The 16,946-nt window shown below is 32.9% G+C and overlaps 2 protein-coding genes across 6 annotated transcripts in view; both read right to left on the reverse strand.

The window, feature by feature from the left end:
* Positions 1–1,510: 1,510 nt before the first annotated feature.
* On the reverse strand, positions 1,511–12,415 carry LOC120075098. 3 transcript variants are annotated; one of them, XM_039028269.1, is made up of 12 exons: positions 12,332–12,409; positions 6,225–6,646; positions 5,900–6,133; positions 5,489–5,580; positions 5,000–5,102; positions 4,084–4,346; positions 3,771–3,902; positions 3,413–3,535; positions 2,810–2,932; positions 2,393–2,610; positions 2,114–2,267; positions 1,511–1,981 (listed from the first exon to the last, which is right to left on the reverse strand). In XM_039028269.1, the coding sequence occupies exons 3-12, from the start codon at positions 6,105–6,107 to the stop codon at positions 1,763–1,765; spliced, it is 1,635 nt and encodes a 544-aa protein (XP_038884197.1). In that variant the 5' UTR covers positions 6,108–6,133; positions 6,225–6,646; positions 12,332–12,409; the 3' UTR covers positions 1,511–1,762. The 3 variants fall into 3 exon arrangements, with proteins under 3 accessions (XP_038884197.1, XP_038884196.1, XP_038884198.1); XM_039028268.1 differs by having other exon boundaries at positions 6,218–6,646; XM_039028270.1 differs by lacking the exon at positions 6,225–6,646 and having other exon boundaries at positions 12,332–12,415.
* Positions 11,060–16,946, reverse strand: part of LOC120075097 (3beta-hydroxysteroid-dehydrogenase/decarboxylase-like) — an 18,814-nt gene continuing 12,927 nt past the window's right edge. For 2 of the 3 annotated variants that reach the window (XM_039028264.1, XM_039028267.1), the window contains exons 12-15: positions 13,509–13,575; positions 12,579–13,178; positions 12,332–12,409; positions 11,060–11,458 (exon numbers count right to left, since the gene is read on the reverse strand). In XM_039028264.1, coding sequence (XP_038884192.1) covers positions 13,042–13,178; positions 13,509–13,575 — 204 coding nt within the window. In that variant the 3' untranslated portion in view covers positions 11,060–11,458; positions 12,332–12,409; positions 12,579–13,041. Of the gene's footprint in view, positions 11,477–12,331; positions 12,410–12,578; positions 13,179–13,508; positions 13,576–16,946 lie in introns of all 3 variants that reach the window. The other variant, XM_039028265.1, reaches the window with a different exon arrangement.

Here is a 16,946-nt window from a genome sequence, read left to right on the forward strand (position 1 = left end):
GAACCTAATGGATCTACAGATCATGAGCTCCAATGATTTGGGATTAATTGGGTAAACTCTTTAAACCGAATTAATCATTATTCGTTAACTACTAAGACATACCACTATAGCTCAGTAGTTGTAATCTTCTCACTGTAGATATATTTTTGTCCACTTGATTTAACCAGTAAATTGATCCTTCACAGGTCGTTCGTATTTACAGCTAGGTCAAAATCACGGTTATACCTCTGTAATACATCCTGCTCCTTAAGTCTCCACTAATCTTCTATTGAACAATTTGTTTACGGTCCAATCAATAAATCAAATCCCTCTCTGTCATGAGAGGGTGGAGCCCCTTTGTTCAAGAACATGAGTCAATACTTAAGGGAACAACCTATTTGCTAACTCTAAGATGGGTAGGAGTGAATTTCTTCTTGCAGGATTATGTTCCCAGCTATCTATCTGGTCTTATCCCTAAAATTGGAGGCTTATTGAGCGGTGATGTTGAACCACTCTCACCTATGCAGATTAAAGGGTAATCCCGAATAAACAGGAGTTCATAGTTAACTCAAAATTAAGATTAAGTTACCTTAGGTCATCAAATTGAAATAGTCAGTTTTAACAATAAACAATTGTTTATAAATAAAAGTGACTATTTCGTGGTCCGATCTTATGCAAACGTCTTTTGCATAGGATTTCTCCACCCGCATGTCTTTACATGAACGATTTTTGGATCACATCATTTGTACCAACTCTATCTCTACATAGTATCCCCTGGAAAAGATACTCAACTCTATCCATATACTTATAGATCTTTTTGGCTATATACTAAAACTTGATTCTCTTTTATATCTCTACATAAAGTTTATTCATATTATAGTCGTGGGTTAGTTTATTGGATTTATAAAAGAGTGCAATTCAATAACTCCTTTATTGATGAAAATTTCAATAATAACTTTATTGTGAATAGAATATTTTTAATGTTTACAAACTGCGAATTTTAGGACATTTTGAACAATATTATAGTTAAAAATTTTATGTCAACAAAAAATAAGTCTTTTTTAAAGAAAATTAAAAACTAATAGTGAGTTCGTGACATAAAAAATGTGATTCACAAAATTGAATACAACCATGTACTTTAGAACCAAACTTTTTTTAAGAATCAAATCTTTTGACTTCAAGGTTGTAATAGCAAAACGTTGACCCATATTTTGGCCTTTTGAACCATACCATGCATGAAACATCACGTATACTTTGTTTGGTTTATTGTCCTTAGTTTCAATTATGTTAAATAAGTTTCAATTATACATAAACACTAGATTTAAATGTATTTAGAAACGAACAAAGATATCAAGGAGAAGAATAATATTTGAAATGTCCAAACAATATGTTACGTTTGATAAACTCTAATCAGGGAGGTCAACTAAAGAGTATTAGGGATTGTTTGATAATTTGCTTCCAAAACGAATGTTCTTCAAAATTATGATATACACGTCGAAACTACACAAATCTGTGATGAACTTTGAAACAATTATTCGAATATATAATTATTGTATTATTGTAGAAATAATTCTCAAACTAAGCTGAAGTTACAGAGGAATTGATTGAAAAGCTTCACCCTCTAATAAGTTGAAGAGCATGGCACTATCATCACAAGATTCAACAGTGCCGCTTAGACTTGAATTCTCAAATATGCTACATTAGCTTAACATGTAATTCAATGTTGATATAAGTGCAACTCAGTGAAAGTCGAAAAACAACCACCCTAGCTGGTATAGAAATCTCATGCTCTGATCAATAACTCGTAGACATTACTGTTGTTGTCAACGCTAACACGCTTCAACATTTCAAAACTTCTACGGCTCCCCAAGAATTCTATCCTTTTGAAAACTGTATGACCAGATTCTGTTGTTTCTCTACTGCAGTAAACCGATCGAAGTCGGTCAGCATGCCTCGAGTCAGTGTGAATTGCCATCTCTATTTCATGTTCTGACATGTTCTCCTGCAATCAGAGCACACAGTTTCATGTAAGAATAGGCAACTCACCTTCCTAATGAACATGCCCAATCTTTAAAGAACGATTGAAATTTAGTGGTGTGAATAACTAATTGAATTTTTGCCGTCATAGTAGTACCTGATAAAATGCATAAATATGATCGAGAATCTGGAAACATGTGAACCCCTTGTTGCTAAAAAACGTCCTTGAAGATGGGCCCATCTCGAAGAAACGATCCACTGGAAATAGTATGGTCAAGTAATGGTTTTTGAATACAACTTCAGATTTCTCACTGCAAGTGAAAGTGAAAAATGAGAAAAGGCAGCTGTGTCCAAGTTCGACACTACCCGAACTACAAGTTCCACATGATGACATAAATGATCAAATGCATCGATCAAACTGTAGAAGTGATCCGACCTTTCACTGAGTGGACGAGTTAAGTTTGCAAATGAAGCTTCAGATTCCTTGCCATCTCCTGTAGCATCAAAGAATTCTGGAGTATGATGCTCACTAATACCTTCACTACTAAAAGAGTCTGTGTAAATAGAAGCAGATGAACTTGGCTCAGATGTTGACCAGCAGATTGAATCCAAAAGGCTACTTGGGGTTAATGGACGTATTGGGTTTTGATACGTCTGTAAAAAAAAAAAAAGGATAACAAACGGATAAATACCATATTTCTCTTCAACCATACTCTGGACATTCCATTTTAGAATGTTAATACAGATTTTCAAATTCATCGACCCTTCAAGGTGATGCAGAAAATACGAAATAACTCTTGAGAAGCACAACCGACATAAAAAGGCCCTAAATAAAGTTCAAATAAGGGACAACCTGCATTCGGCAAGCACGACGTTTTCTCACCCCAAGTTTAGCATTTGAAATAATCTTTTCACGTTCTGCCTGGGTTGCCTTACTTCTAGAATTTCTAGCATCTTCTGGTTGCCAATGTTTTGCCTGTTGATGATGGGGCAAGGAAGGGGCGAAACAAGTGAAACACTATTATAAGGATTTATATATGACATATTGCTCATTAGAAGCAAAAGCGGGAGTTAATGTGTTCATGTTATAAGGTATAGATCAAGTGTTTGCGTGGTCCTGTTTCTTACAACAGCATATGTTATTTCGTTTTTTAATTTTGTTATAACGTGACTTTTCTTGTTGATTAGTAGCTTTGTGTTTACGATAAATTCAAGTTACTTAAAACTGAATTTCACTGTCATCTACATTACTGCACTAGTACAGTCCAGTATTAATACTGTATTGAAGTATGAGACTGAGATAGAAGATAGAATACTTGTAGTCACGAAATCCAGATAGCAGGAAACCTCATCAATAATAGACCTATTACTATTAGATTAGTCATATCAAAATTACTAACAAAGATACTTCAACGTTAGACAATGCTCAACAAAGGATTAAAAAGTCAAAATGTACCTCCATAAAATTTTCGGCATAAAGATCTTCAAGTGTTGAACTAATCTGTCGTGCCAAGTCGGCAGACATGTGAATAAGCCTTTGTGCACATTTCTCCTTCACAGTTTTGAGAACCCAGAGTGGCTGAAAGATTGTCAGATGAATCTCAGTGAAGCTAAAAGATTTCAAAAAGAACAAAAACACACACAACGAAATCTCAAAAAAATTCTTTTATGATAGCTAGGGCCTGTAAAGTTGTCTGATACCTACAAATGCAGACATGATATAAAGACAGCAAAACTATAGCCCATATAATATATCTGAAAAAATTCCTTTCTAACAGATTGATATGGGGAAAAAAAAGTGAAAGACCACTTACTGTAACTAAATTGCTGGAGTGGCCAAGATATCGATGGATGGAAGTCCTTTCACAAACCACGTGACTTGTGCTGCAACCAGCAAACCATTGATCCACAAGTGCGGCACCGACTCCCTTTGCAGCCTCAATAACCTACAAAAATTATGAGAATCAATCATTAGCTAGCAGCCTCAATGGCCTGCAAACTAGTAAATACTAGCTTCACGGAAGGGAAGTTCCATAGCACTCATATAGTCTAACATTAGCATTCATCTATAGTTACCTCCATAGTGTTAGTCTATTAGAGCTATAAAACCACAGTGCTTTAGATTACCTTATGTTGCAGCTCCGGTGAAATGTCTGTATCAATATACATGGATTGACCAGAAAGATTATAGTCCATTCTTCTGTCACGATCTTTTTTAGAGAATGATAGTTGAGATTCTCCTATCATATCATTTTGCTCAACTCCATTAATGCCCACTGGAAGGCAGGAATTTCCATCACCACTGGACCCTACTAGTTGGTTCAATTCATCCAGGCGTCCACTATTTTCTCCAAGACTCTTGATATTATAAAGAGACTCGCTCAGTCTTACTGCAACAGATTAGAACAGTTGACTCATTTATCTGACATATATGCTTACAGTAAAACTAGTAATTGCACATGTTTTTCGTCTAACTTGTAATGTTATATTGTTTTCCAACATGAAATAAATAAATATATATAAGAAAAAAAATCCTCAACATACAGGCCAATACAAAAGAAGTGAATAGAAAAAAGAAAAAAAGAAAAGAAAAGCCTACAACACTCCAATAGGAATATATGAGCAAACTACCCTAATTCGTAGGATTGCACTCAAACTTAAGAAACATCATAATATTGACCTCTATCCAAATTTTGACTTTTTTCTTACTCAGTAAAAGAAAATACTGGACAAATATGCATTCTACACCAAGACAGAAAAAGCTTTTCTGATCTTAAAATCACTTTGTAGAAAGCATACAAGGATTATGTGATTTATGGTCGACAGAAGATTCAACGAAGTTATATAGAAGTTATTGGACTTGAGAATCCAATTAAAAAGAGAAGTAAGATTGTGATTAGTGTTTATGTCAAGGTTTATATGCCTTAAGTATGTCAGTCTCATCCTGAAAATAGGCAGGAAACATGAGAAAAATTTTTAACAAGAAACAAAGGGCATCATAACCAGTTAGGACTCAATTTGACACTACATTGCTTGCTTTTACCATTTCTCCGTACACTATCCACAAACCAGCCAAGAGAGACAACAAAAAGCCCATTTTTTGATCCATGCTTGAACGCGTGTTCAAACTTGCGTCCACCTAAGCTGTAGTAACTGTCAAGGTATACATTCATACTAACACTGGCTTTTAAGCATGTCCCAGGTTTGATGATAAAATAATCACTTAAGATGTGGAAAAATGTAAAATGATTGATCCAACAGCCCTTTTTTTTTTTATTTTTTCATAAGTAACAAGTCCTTAAAAAAAAGGACAAAAGAAAGTTCACAAATTAGTTTCAGATACCTTGATGAATACCCCACTAAAATTTTAAAATATGCACATATTTTTCTCATTAACCTTGTCAACAAGATCTGATAATTCAGTAGGGGATGCGGATCATAAAAGTTATACCGTAGGGGTTAAAATAACCAACCAATACCAGATTAAAACAAGAAACAAAGTTAAATATATCCGAGATAAGCTAAAGGATATTTGAACCACCAAATGTGTGCACTGTGGATGCAAATTGGGGCTGTAAAGTCCACCTAATCTCTCAGTAGCTTCCTTAACTTGTTTCCTTGCTTCTGCCGAAACATAATGCAAATTATCAATAATTGAAACAAAACTTATTCAAAGCAAAATATATAAACCACAATTCAACAATTCTTCAAACCATCATCATAGATGACTTGAACAGATATCTCAACAACACTTCTTTATTTAAAAACTGCCAACATGACTGGACTAATTGATTAAGCAAGCCAAAAAAAGAAACTATTAGAATTTTCATCTTAATAGCAGAAGATCCAATCTAATTCACAAAGAAACTCAAAATACACAAGACCAATAGCGATCACAAAGAGTAACAATTTTGAAGAAAAGATTTAATGGAAAATAACAAACCTTTGGATAAACCAGTGACGCAAATTACGAGTCCAGTAAAGGGACCGGTTAACCGCGCTTTCACCGTTTCAGACCTTGAAGACGGAGAAGCGAGAGACATGGACTCAAGCTGTTGTAAGCCTCCCAATGATGATAACGGTGATGAGAACCCAAAAATCAGCCTAGAACAGCCTTTACTACTAACCACTTCAACCGTACCACCTCCCATAACCACCGGCAACGCCACTCAGCTTACTGCAAAACCTCAAAACAGGGCAATTTTAGAAAAGTTAAGCCCTAGAACGACAAAAAGGGGGGGAACACAATGAGAGAATATACCCATTACATGAAACTGAACACCGTGCCGATTCCGAGAAAGGAGATGGAAGAAGAGGCAAAAGAAATCAGAAAAGAAGAATTGATTCAAAGGCGGGAAAAGCTTTTGAAACATAACAAAGCGTAATCTGCAACCAAGAGTCAGAATTGACATGAAAAGAAGATTTTCCGAAGATTTTTTGACCGAATCAAAAGAACTGATCTCAGAAATGGAAAAGGGAAAAGGAAACTTTGATTGTGAAGAAGGAATCGAACAGAAAAGCAAAATAGGGATTGAAAAGGAAGGAAATAACGGAATTTAAAACAAAATTTGGATCTTTTAAGAGTAATCCAAGCTTCTCCTTTAGTCGCAAAAGCCAACTTTTTTGAACGAAGAGCAGAGGTTTGAGAGTGGAGCATCCAACTCGGCCTTCACTCCGACTTCTCGCATCGCTGGTGTTCAAAGTTTCAAAGTTAAATTACAAACTTGGGTCACACATCTATTTCAACCTAAACTTTAATAATTATTATATATGTATATAAGAACTTTAAAATTTTTAGTTCATAATCATCTAGTCTTACTTTTAAATTTTTTTTACAATTTATCCATGAACTTTAATAAATAATAAATTAATCTCTTTATTTTACAATTTCTATATACCAAGAACATTTTTCATCCAATTAAACATTTTTCATCCAAATTAAGTATTAATTTTTATTATATAACGACTTAGACTTTATAATTTATAAATAAATTTGATTTTCAATCAACTTATTAATCTACATGGATAAGAAATTTAATTAAATCATACTAATATTTTTTAAGAGAGATTAAATTGTTACGAATTGTAAAGTATATGGACTAAATCATCACCAACTAGAATTTAAGGTCAAATTATGAATTTCAAAAAAGTTCAAAAACCAAAAGTTAAAATTCATTGTTTTAATTCTTACAAATTTTAAAGTATAGAGACTAAATCATTACCAACTAGAATTTAAGGTCAAATTATGAATTTCAAAAAAATTCAAAAACCAAAAGTATTTTTATAAAGAAAAAAATTGTCTATTAAATACATGAATTTTTAATCTTAAAGTTTATTAGATTTCTAAGATAGTTAAAAGAATTAAAATTTAGATATAAATTTAAATTTTATGTTGTTAAACTTCAAATGAAAGTTCTTTTTAGTTCAAACTTCAAATGAAGTTGAAAATCCAAAGGCAGCCAATTTTATATTTGGTTATGATCTTGGTAAGTTCTAAATTGGCCAAATATAAAAACTTAATTTAATAAATTTTATATTATCATTTTGGTTCTTGGAGTTCCATATATCCTCAATTTTAGTTAATATGCTTTTAATAAATCTATTTTAGTTATTTGAAGTTATATTTTATCAAAATTGGTTAAATAGTAATAATGCTTTTTATGCAATAAAATTAAAATATAAGATTTATTGAGAGTATAAAATCGATAATGGTTGATGTTAAAAGGGAGAATCGTGTGATTTGGCTCTCTTGTCGCTTTGGAGTGTTTTTAATCATTAGTGTCTAAGAGTCTTTGTGATCTCGACATCTTGTGACAGCTTGGTCTAACCTCCTTTAGTTTGAAGTTTATATTCCTAGACATTCTTTCATTACTTGGGTTGCAATTTAAAATCAACTATAGATGTGAGACCGTATTAGCAAGCGGTGTTTTGACATCCCTAGTGTATGTGATAAGTGCGTTGGTAGAGTTAAGTATAAAGACCATTTATTCTTTGATTGCCTATTGGGGGCATGCTCTTGTTGTCTCTCATGGGGATACAAAACTCAATTAAATGTCACTTTAGTGCAAGTACGTTTGAGTCATAAGATTTGTAGAGTTGTTTGGTGTGTTGTTATCTATCATATCTGGTGAGTGTAATCATTGTGTCTATGGAACTATCTTCCATCTTCCTCAAATGGTCAACAAGTTGTGTTTTTCTTCCTTGTTCTAAGTGGGTTCAAGCTGCTATAGAGAGGATTCATGTGGGCTCATTTCTTTGGGACCTTTTTTTCTTGCATTGTGTGTGCCTTTTCTTCTATTTGTTTGGTTAGTTCTTTTTGTTGTTGTACTTCTCTTAATTCATGTGGCTATGTTTGTGTTTTTAATTATATCTTGACCTTAGGCTTTGGGGTCCACTCCATTTGAGTGCAATTCGAAACCTTTAGAAAAAGAATCATGGTGAAGCTATCACATTAAATTAGTTGAAACAAATGAATTTGTACAACCTATGTTTAGATAATGAAAAAATGTAAAGAATCAACTCATATAGCTTGAAAGAATTTGTACAACCTAAATTCATGTGATTTGTATTTAATTTTATAAAAATAAGCGTACAATTTAAGAGTGAGCTTTCAATGACATCTGAGTTTTCAAACTTTGTATTGCATTTGGTTATATAGTCAAAATAATTTTGCAATTCTAAAAACACTTACAAATATACATGAATTGCCTAGAAAGAAAACATTTAGATCCATGATAATGATTTCTTTTTTAGTTTATTGTTTTTATAATTTATGTTTTTTTCTCAATTTTATAATTATAATTTCTCCCTATGCTAAAGAATCACTTGAATTCCTAGTCAAATTCTAAAAAAGAAAACAAAAAATTGAAAATCCAAATGTAGAAACTTATAGATGGAAGTAGTCTTTATAAGCTAATTTTCAAAAACCAAAAATCCAAAATAAAATGGTTATCAAACTAGACTTTATGGGTCATCCAAAAGTATTAATTGAAGAAGTATTTTCTCAAAAGTAATACATTTTCTCAAAAATTGGCCCCAATTGACTTCGAATCTTAAAAAAAAATACGTATTTAAAAATTTTATGTAGCACATATAACTAGGAACTCATAATTTGAAACAAACAAACTCACATGTAAAATCTAAATTCAATATAAGAATCTCATGCTATAAAAGATCAACCATCAGCCAGGGAGATAAATGCCTCATAAAATTTGATAGGAAGAGAGAGAGAGAGAGATTGATGGTGGCTGAAAGTTGTGTATGGTACCAAGTCTTTTTCCTGAATTACTGCTTCTAAATTGGATCTTGTAATATGATGTATACTAAATGGGGACACATACAGTTGTATGTGATTAAAGTAGACCATACGTATCAGTTTTGACCTCAAAATAATAAAGTGAATACGCAAACCAACTAGCCACTCAATGATTTTAAATCTTCAATGTAGATTTTTTCATATCTGATTGATACCAAGCAAATCAGGAAGAACCTTACTGAAACTTTTGAAGCCTGGCAAGCCTAACCAGACCCTAAATTCATGGTGTATTTTTCTTGACGGTAGTTTAGAAAGATATAGAGGAGATGTTTGAACTCCCAACTTTAAGTAGATGGAACCCACTCGATATTTGGGACTCCAATTATAATAGTTAGTTTTTTCAATTATCATAATCTACAATTAACTAATGTATTATTTTTTAGAATTCTTCTTTGTTACATTGTTTACTATTTATTATATAGTATTTACTATTTCCTACTCATCGTCTCTTTTCCTTTTTGTTATAGTATTTATTATTTCATATCCATACTAAAATAGTTTGCAACCCCAAGCACAAACTATTATGACCCAAACTAAAATATTTTACATCCTAAACATAGACTATTATAAATTATAGATTATTATGACTCACAAATTATAATAACTAACTCAACGTCTCAAATACCTCGTAGTGATTGTAGTTGAGAATTTGATGGGTATGAGTGTTTAGAACATTTAGAATCAAAATTAGGATTGCAAAGTTTTCCAACCACAATTATCTCATTTAGGTGAAAAATTCCAATCATATTATAGTAAATTGACTTTGGACTAACTATTTCGATCACTTATTCTAAAGCTTCATGAAAGGCTAACAGAAAATGATGATATCTTTCCTTACTTTCAAGCATTGAATTGAAAATAATGGTTTAAGTTTTACTTTAGTGAAAAAAGTTAGTTCAAGGATTTGGATAATTTATTTTAAAATTAAAAGGAAAAGTAGTTATTGAGTGAAATCCATAAATAACCTTATTAAAAGATAAGAAAAAGATACCATTAAATATTAATTTAGATGGACTGGATTGAATAATTAATTTCAGAAAAATATCTGAGCTAACACCTAAACCAACCCAACAAGACAAAGGTCGACTTCTTCCCTATTGGATAGCCCTTTATTAAATTTGAGTGCAAAATATTACAAAGAAACATATAACTCCAACCAATACCTGCCATTTACTGTGCTACGGTTCTTCAGTTTGGACATTGGACATGACAGAACACTACGGAAGTTTTGGCTATATTGCCTAACAAAAAACCCTTGACTTTACTATTTGTTTCAAATATATCCTCATTCTTTAAAAAATTGCAATATCACCTTTAATTTTCCATAAAGGTTCAAACCTACTCTCACATAAATTTGTGAAAATATTGTATAAATTTTAGACATGAAATAGAGTGATGGTCACTTGGAACCAAAATTGAGATCCAAACACCATCACATTGTTCCAAATCACTATCATAACTATTACAAGTCTCAATTTCGATGTATTTCTACAAAAAAAAAAAAAAAAAAAAAAGTTTTGAAATGTTTATGAAAGTTAAATAATATTACAATTTTGGAGAGTGAATAATTTTGGAACAAAGAACAAACTTCAGACTATTTATCGTAATTCAACCTAAAATTTAAATCAGTCTATCAGGAAATTAACAATTAAGTCATTGGAGGCTGCTGAAAAAACAGATAAGACTTAAGAGTAGGCCATCAATCCCCTGCCACTCTGAAACAAAAACTTGTAGTCAAATTTGGAAGGTTGATCCATTTTAGAGACCCAAAATGTTCAATGACCCATGTTTTAGAAAAAAATGCCAAATAACATTTTATTGATGTCATGATTGAGTGAAATTACAAATATACACTTAATTTATTTCTTCCTCCTTTATTCTTCTTTGGTGCGACCTTCGTACAAAATCCCCCCAAGAACACAGAATTCATCAAGCTATTCACATCCATCAAAATTATCACCACTACTGACTCATTGTTCCACCACCGTTTCTTAACTTCACTTCTGTCTAAACCCTCTCTACAACCTCACGCCGCCACACTCTCTGCCGGATTGCTCCTTTGGTTTTCTCAGAAATGTCGCAGTTGAAAAGGGGCCTCCGACTACGAATACAATAGGAATGATGTCAACTGTCCAAGGTGCTCCAAGCAAATGCCTCTCATCTTCTCCAATCGCCCCTTATCCATTACTAAGAGAGAACGAGACACTGAGAGAGAGACCGAGAGAGAGATAGAGATATAGAAAGAGAGCAAGAGCGAGAGCAAGATGCTTTTCCACATACGCACTAGTGTATTTTAGTAATTTCTTCTGAATTTGACGTTAGCAAATGATCATTCAGCATGTTTTTTAAAAATTTGGGTCATTTGACATTTTTTTACCCAGGTGTACCTCTTCCAGGGTGAAAAAAATTATTTTAAATCTGTTTTTCTTTGACTTGCCAGAGGAGTATTCATTCAAATTGCTTCTGTCGGAAATAATACTGTAGCCGACAACTTTTTAGTTTAGCTAGACCTAGATAGAGTAGCTACAAGAAAAGCAGCCTATGCAGATTCAAGAGATCAACTAAATAAGCCTTATCTTAAAGTAATTGCAATTGATACCCTAGTCGCCTCAACCACCACAAAAAAAAAAAAAAAAAAAAAAAAAAAAAAGAAAAGAAAGAAAAGTGGTGTGGACGTGTGGTCATCTTTGGGTAAACTGTCAATAGGCCCGATGGTCACCAAGTCAGTGAAAGAAACAGGAAAAGGAAAAGATGGTTAAAGGTAAATAGAGCTCAGAGGTCAACGAAGCTATCAAACCTCCAGACTATAAAAGCACTAAAAATGAGCTTTTCTTCAACTGATCAACACTAATTTTCCAAATGGATAAAATTTCATCTAGCGAAATGACCTATCAGCTAGCTGTCTCTAATTCTTGGACTTCGGAATTACTTGATTTGGAAACGATTTTAATTAGCAAAAATAATTGAAAAACCAAGGAACATTTAGAACTTGAACAAGTTATCCATGGCAGTTTTGTATGGCATGTAATAGAGCAATGAAAATGAGAGGAGATCATCTACCTTGCTACAGATGGGTAATTTTGCTCGTGGCAATCGTTGAAGCATGATCTTCAAGTACATGTCTCTCTCATGGTTCTCCTGTTTGAATGACCAATTAAATAAGGTTCAGAACACAAGTTTAAATAGAAAAAGAGTTACAACTGCTAATAGAGAGACACCGATCAGTCTATATTCAATGAGCAGTCAGATCAAGGGAAACGCTACTATTTACAACTGTAGCAGTGAGTCAATCAGAAAGGATGATAACCGTGATAAATCTCACTAAGCTTGATGGAAAAGAAACGGTCTTCAAGATCATCCTTATGCTTTTCAACAAGTTCCCTGTGATTACATATTTTGGGTCGGTGAATAAGCTAATAAAAGTTTAAAATAATCCATGTCCTATAGCTATACTATATTCTACTGACATAATTAACGTATTCACGTGGTAATATGTAATAAATAAATTAATTCCTCATATATATTTGGGGTGGGAAGGTTTGTCAACATGAATGAAAAAAATTACACGAACCCTCAGCGCTCACACTCCAAAAAACTAGGGGAGAATCAGATCAAACAAAAATACAAAAAAGGAAAAAAGAAAGATACAAAAAGCAGACACAGAATAATGCTTATTTTTAACAGGGCATGAGCCCACAACGGCCGAAATGCAAGATGACAACGTAAACTTCAGCGCCACTTCAGTATAAACACAACTTGCACTAATCACGTTATTCTTTTGATGTTGAAACTTTTCCGACCACATTGCATTTGCTTCGAATCAAAGCTTGAAATCTTTGACACAAAGAATCGATCTCTTGCTCCTTTTTCTCGTATAAGAAGAAACCCGTGAAGGCAAATAGAACCACTGCAATATATAACAAATGTACTTTAGCTTTCTAGTTGGTATGTCATAAAAAAATTTCATCCGTAGAAGTCCAAAGTACTGAAATAAATGATGTTCCTCAAAACAAACCTGTGAACTTCTCTGACCCAGATAATTATTTAAGAAATTAATAATAAATTTATAATAAATTCAAAGAACACATTAGAAGCAATGATAAGAACATAATGAATCTGAGAGGCAAAAATTACATTTCAAGACTTTATCTTTGGTATCAACCTACAATTTCAGATGATTGAGATTGCTAAAGTTCATGACACAATGGAGTAGGAGAAGAGGGGGAGAGAGAGGAACCTGTCTTATATAAAGTTTGAAGAGAAATCACTCCAATAAAGCTAAGAGCCAACAGTGATACAGCAACCTGTTAATTGATGAAAACAACATCTAAGTTAATCAAACACAATTCTATGTCGAAGTATATGAATATCTCGTACTTTGATCAAATATCCATTACTTTTGGCTTCTACATTAACTAATTTAGGTTGTTAAATCAGACACTACATCCATATCTCAGATTGTAAGCAATCCGAATAGATGTCTTTTGATTTATATTGCCCTTGGTAAATAGTAACACTAACATTAATTTTGGACCAAGGTGAAGGAGGTGGATCTTTCCAAGATGGAGGATTGTGGTGGTGAATCCTTCTTCATCAACGATAAACCCAAGAGTAAGGTATTTGTTCTAGAGACTTAGGGGCCATTGTTTTTTTTTAAAAAAAAAAAGAAAAAGAAAAAAAAAATGCTTAAGGACTATTTGGGATGCAAAGTTGAGATAAGATGTTCATAGTTCATATGTCTATGTTTGGGATACAGAGTTATTTAGTCTGAGTTCATATATCTGTGTTTGGGGTACAAAGTTAAGTTATGTCTGAGTATCTGATATAGTTTTTTGAACTTTAAATAATATGCTTTTAAAATTACTATTTCTGTTTTGAAAATTTTTTATTCAATAATTCTACCCATCTTTGTTTGAATAAAATATGGATTGCAATTTTTTCTTTTAATTTTAAAACTTTTCTCTTTCTTCCTCTCTTTCTTTCTTTCTTTTATGAGCAACGAACAACAATTAACTCATTACATTTCTTGTAGAAATATGGTTAAATAAAATGAGAAACTAAAGCGAAATCAAAACTTTTGATTCTAGTTAATTTTTCTCCATGAATTTCATTATCATCTTCTTTTTCTTCTTCTTCCTATTGTTGCTCTATATTTTTTACTATATCATGAATTTTTTTAATTAAATCTCCCTATGTCACCACATTTCTTCAACAGTTTCACTTTCATTTCCTCTAAATTTGGAGGATCATCAGAGAACAAATCTCTATTTTTCACTAATTCTTGCTGGAAAATGTTTCAGGAAAAAAAATTCATTTTATGATTTTTTTTTTTTTTGTTATATGTTACATACTTTTTAACTACATACATAGTTTTCGTCTAAATATTCTTAACACTCATTTGATATGTGAATTCACTACATATAAATATTGTACTTATTAATATAGACAAAATAGTATATTTTATATAATCAACCCTACAACATACTTTAACAGTCATCAATCTTATAGTAGTCAGAAGTGGTTGTCGAAGTTGATTATCAAAGATGATTTTTGTTGGAGTTTGTAGTCGGAGGTGGTTGTCAAAGCCTAAAGTTGGTCACATGAAGGTGTATTGGAGTTGGTTGTCAAAGTTTGTCATCGGAGGTGGTTTTTGAATCCCAGAGTTGGTCGGGCGAAAGTGGTTGCCAAAGTTGATGATCAAAAATTATTTTCACTGGAAATTGTAGTAGGAGGTGACTATCGAAGCCTGAAGTTAGTCGCTTGAAGGTGGTATTAGAGTTGGTTGTTGGAGTTTGTCATCGAAGGTGGTTGTCGAAGCGTCAAGTTGGTCATCAGCTCGCAAAAAGGTGATCATTGAAGGTGATTTACATCGGAGTTTGTAGTCGGAGGTGGTTCTCAGAGCCTACGAATGTGGTTGACGGAGTTGGTCATCGAAGTTTGTTGTCGGAGCCTACGAATGTGGTTGTTGGAGTTGGTCATCAAAGTTTGTTGTCAAAGCCAATTGGTTGTCGGAGTTGGTAACGCGAAGGTGGTCGTCGGCGTTAGGTCACCGAAGCTTGTTATCGAAGGCCGGAATTGGTTGTCGGAGTTGGTCGCCGGAGCTGATATCGGAGGTGGTTGTCGGAGTCCAGATTTAGTCGCCGGAATTGACATCGAAGGTGGTTGCCGGAGCGGAGTTGGTCACCGGAGTTGTCATCGAAGGTGGTTGTCGAAGCTCAGAGTAGGTCGCCGGAGTTGTCATCGGAAGAGGTTGTCAGATCCCAAAGTTAGTTCTCAGAGTGACAGTTGTCGATAGGTGGAGCCATTGAAAACATGGGAATAAGGGAGAGTTGGGGTGAGCAACTCCACCAACATAAATAATGAATTGGTATATTATACCAATTAGAGGTGTTCAAAAAATCCAATGACCCGAAAAAACCGATCAACCCAACCCAACCCGTGCAGTTTAGGTTAGGTTATGAACTCATTTGGGTTAGGTTGGGTTCAAATAAATGAAAATTTTATGGATTGTGTTGGTTCATGGGTTCACCTAATATAACCCAAACCAACCCGATTTTATTATTAACTTTAAAATATATTTTTTTTACTACTTATAACACAATTATTTATACATATATTGATTTTATTTTTATTTAATTCCAATATTTTTTGAATAATTTATTCTTCAACAATTCTTAAAAGTAGTTTCTTTGCACTTTAGAAAGAAAATTTTCACTATATAAATTGAAACTGAGTTGTTAATCTTAATTCAATATATGAAAATAATTAAATTAGATTTTTACATATTTACATTTTACTTCTTTTTAGAACAAAATTTTAAATAAATGACTTGATTAACCCAAACCAACCCAACCCAAATATTTCATGGTTGGGTTTGTGGGTTCATTTTTTAATAAGGGTTATTTGGGTTGAAAAAATTTACAACCTGAACAATTGGGTTGTGTCTAAAAAGTCTTCCAACCCAACCTATGAGCACTCCCCTCATACCAACTCAACTCAACTCATGTTGGTGAGCCAAACACCCTTTTGATGTCGAAACATATGCCTGGGAATGAGATGTGTGAAAACAATGTTGCAGGAAATTGAATATCATTAAGTTTGGTTATGAACAGAAAGACTCAGATTTTTATGGGAATGATGTTTATTTTCTATTTATGAATTATTTGAAAAAATATTTTTAAATTCTGATATATTAATTAATGAATTAATCAAAATTTATCCCAAAAACAGATGTAAATTAATTTATTATAATGACAAATGATTTTTTTACTAAATATGTTCAGCTAATTAAATAAATATATTTAAGATATTGTTCAATTATTAATAATTTTAAAAAATTAATTAATTATGTATATATTCAAAATAAAAACTACCTACAAAAATGTTTGAAAGAAGATGACCAAACGACAGAAGGAACAGAGAGAACTCATAATTTTGCACGGGTATAGAATACCCTTTATGTATTGGTGTAAACGATGCCCTGGAATAGATTATTTCCATGGCCACATAACGGTACCAAACGAGGGAATCACAAATTCTAGCCATTCCTATACCTTGTACCAAACGACCCCTCAAGGCAAGAGTATCCATCTTCCCCTTTCCTTCTCTTTATGCTTGTAGCTGGTTTCTAAGCCTTCTATAGTCAAATTTAAGTTGGAAACGGGATTTGGGAGGG

Source organism: Benincasa hispida, chromosome 4, assembly GCF_009727055.1.
Source record: "Benincasa hispida cultivar B227 chromosome 4, ASM972705v1, whole genome shotgun sequence".
In the NCBI taxonomy this organism is placed as follows: domain Eukaryota; kingdom Viridiplantae; phylum Streptophyta; class Magnoliopsida; order Cucurbitales; family Cucurbitaceae; genus Benincasa; species Benincasa hispida.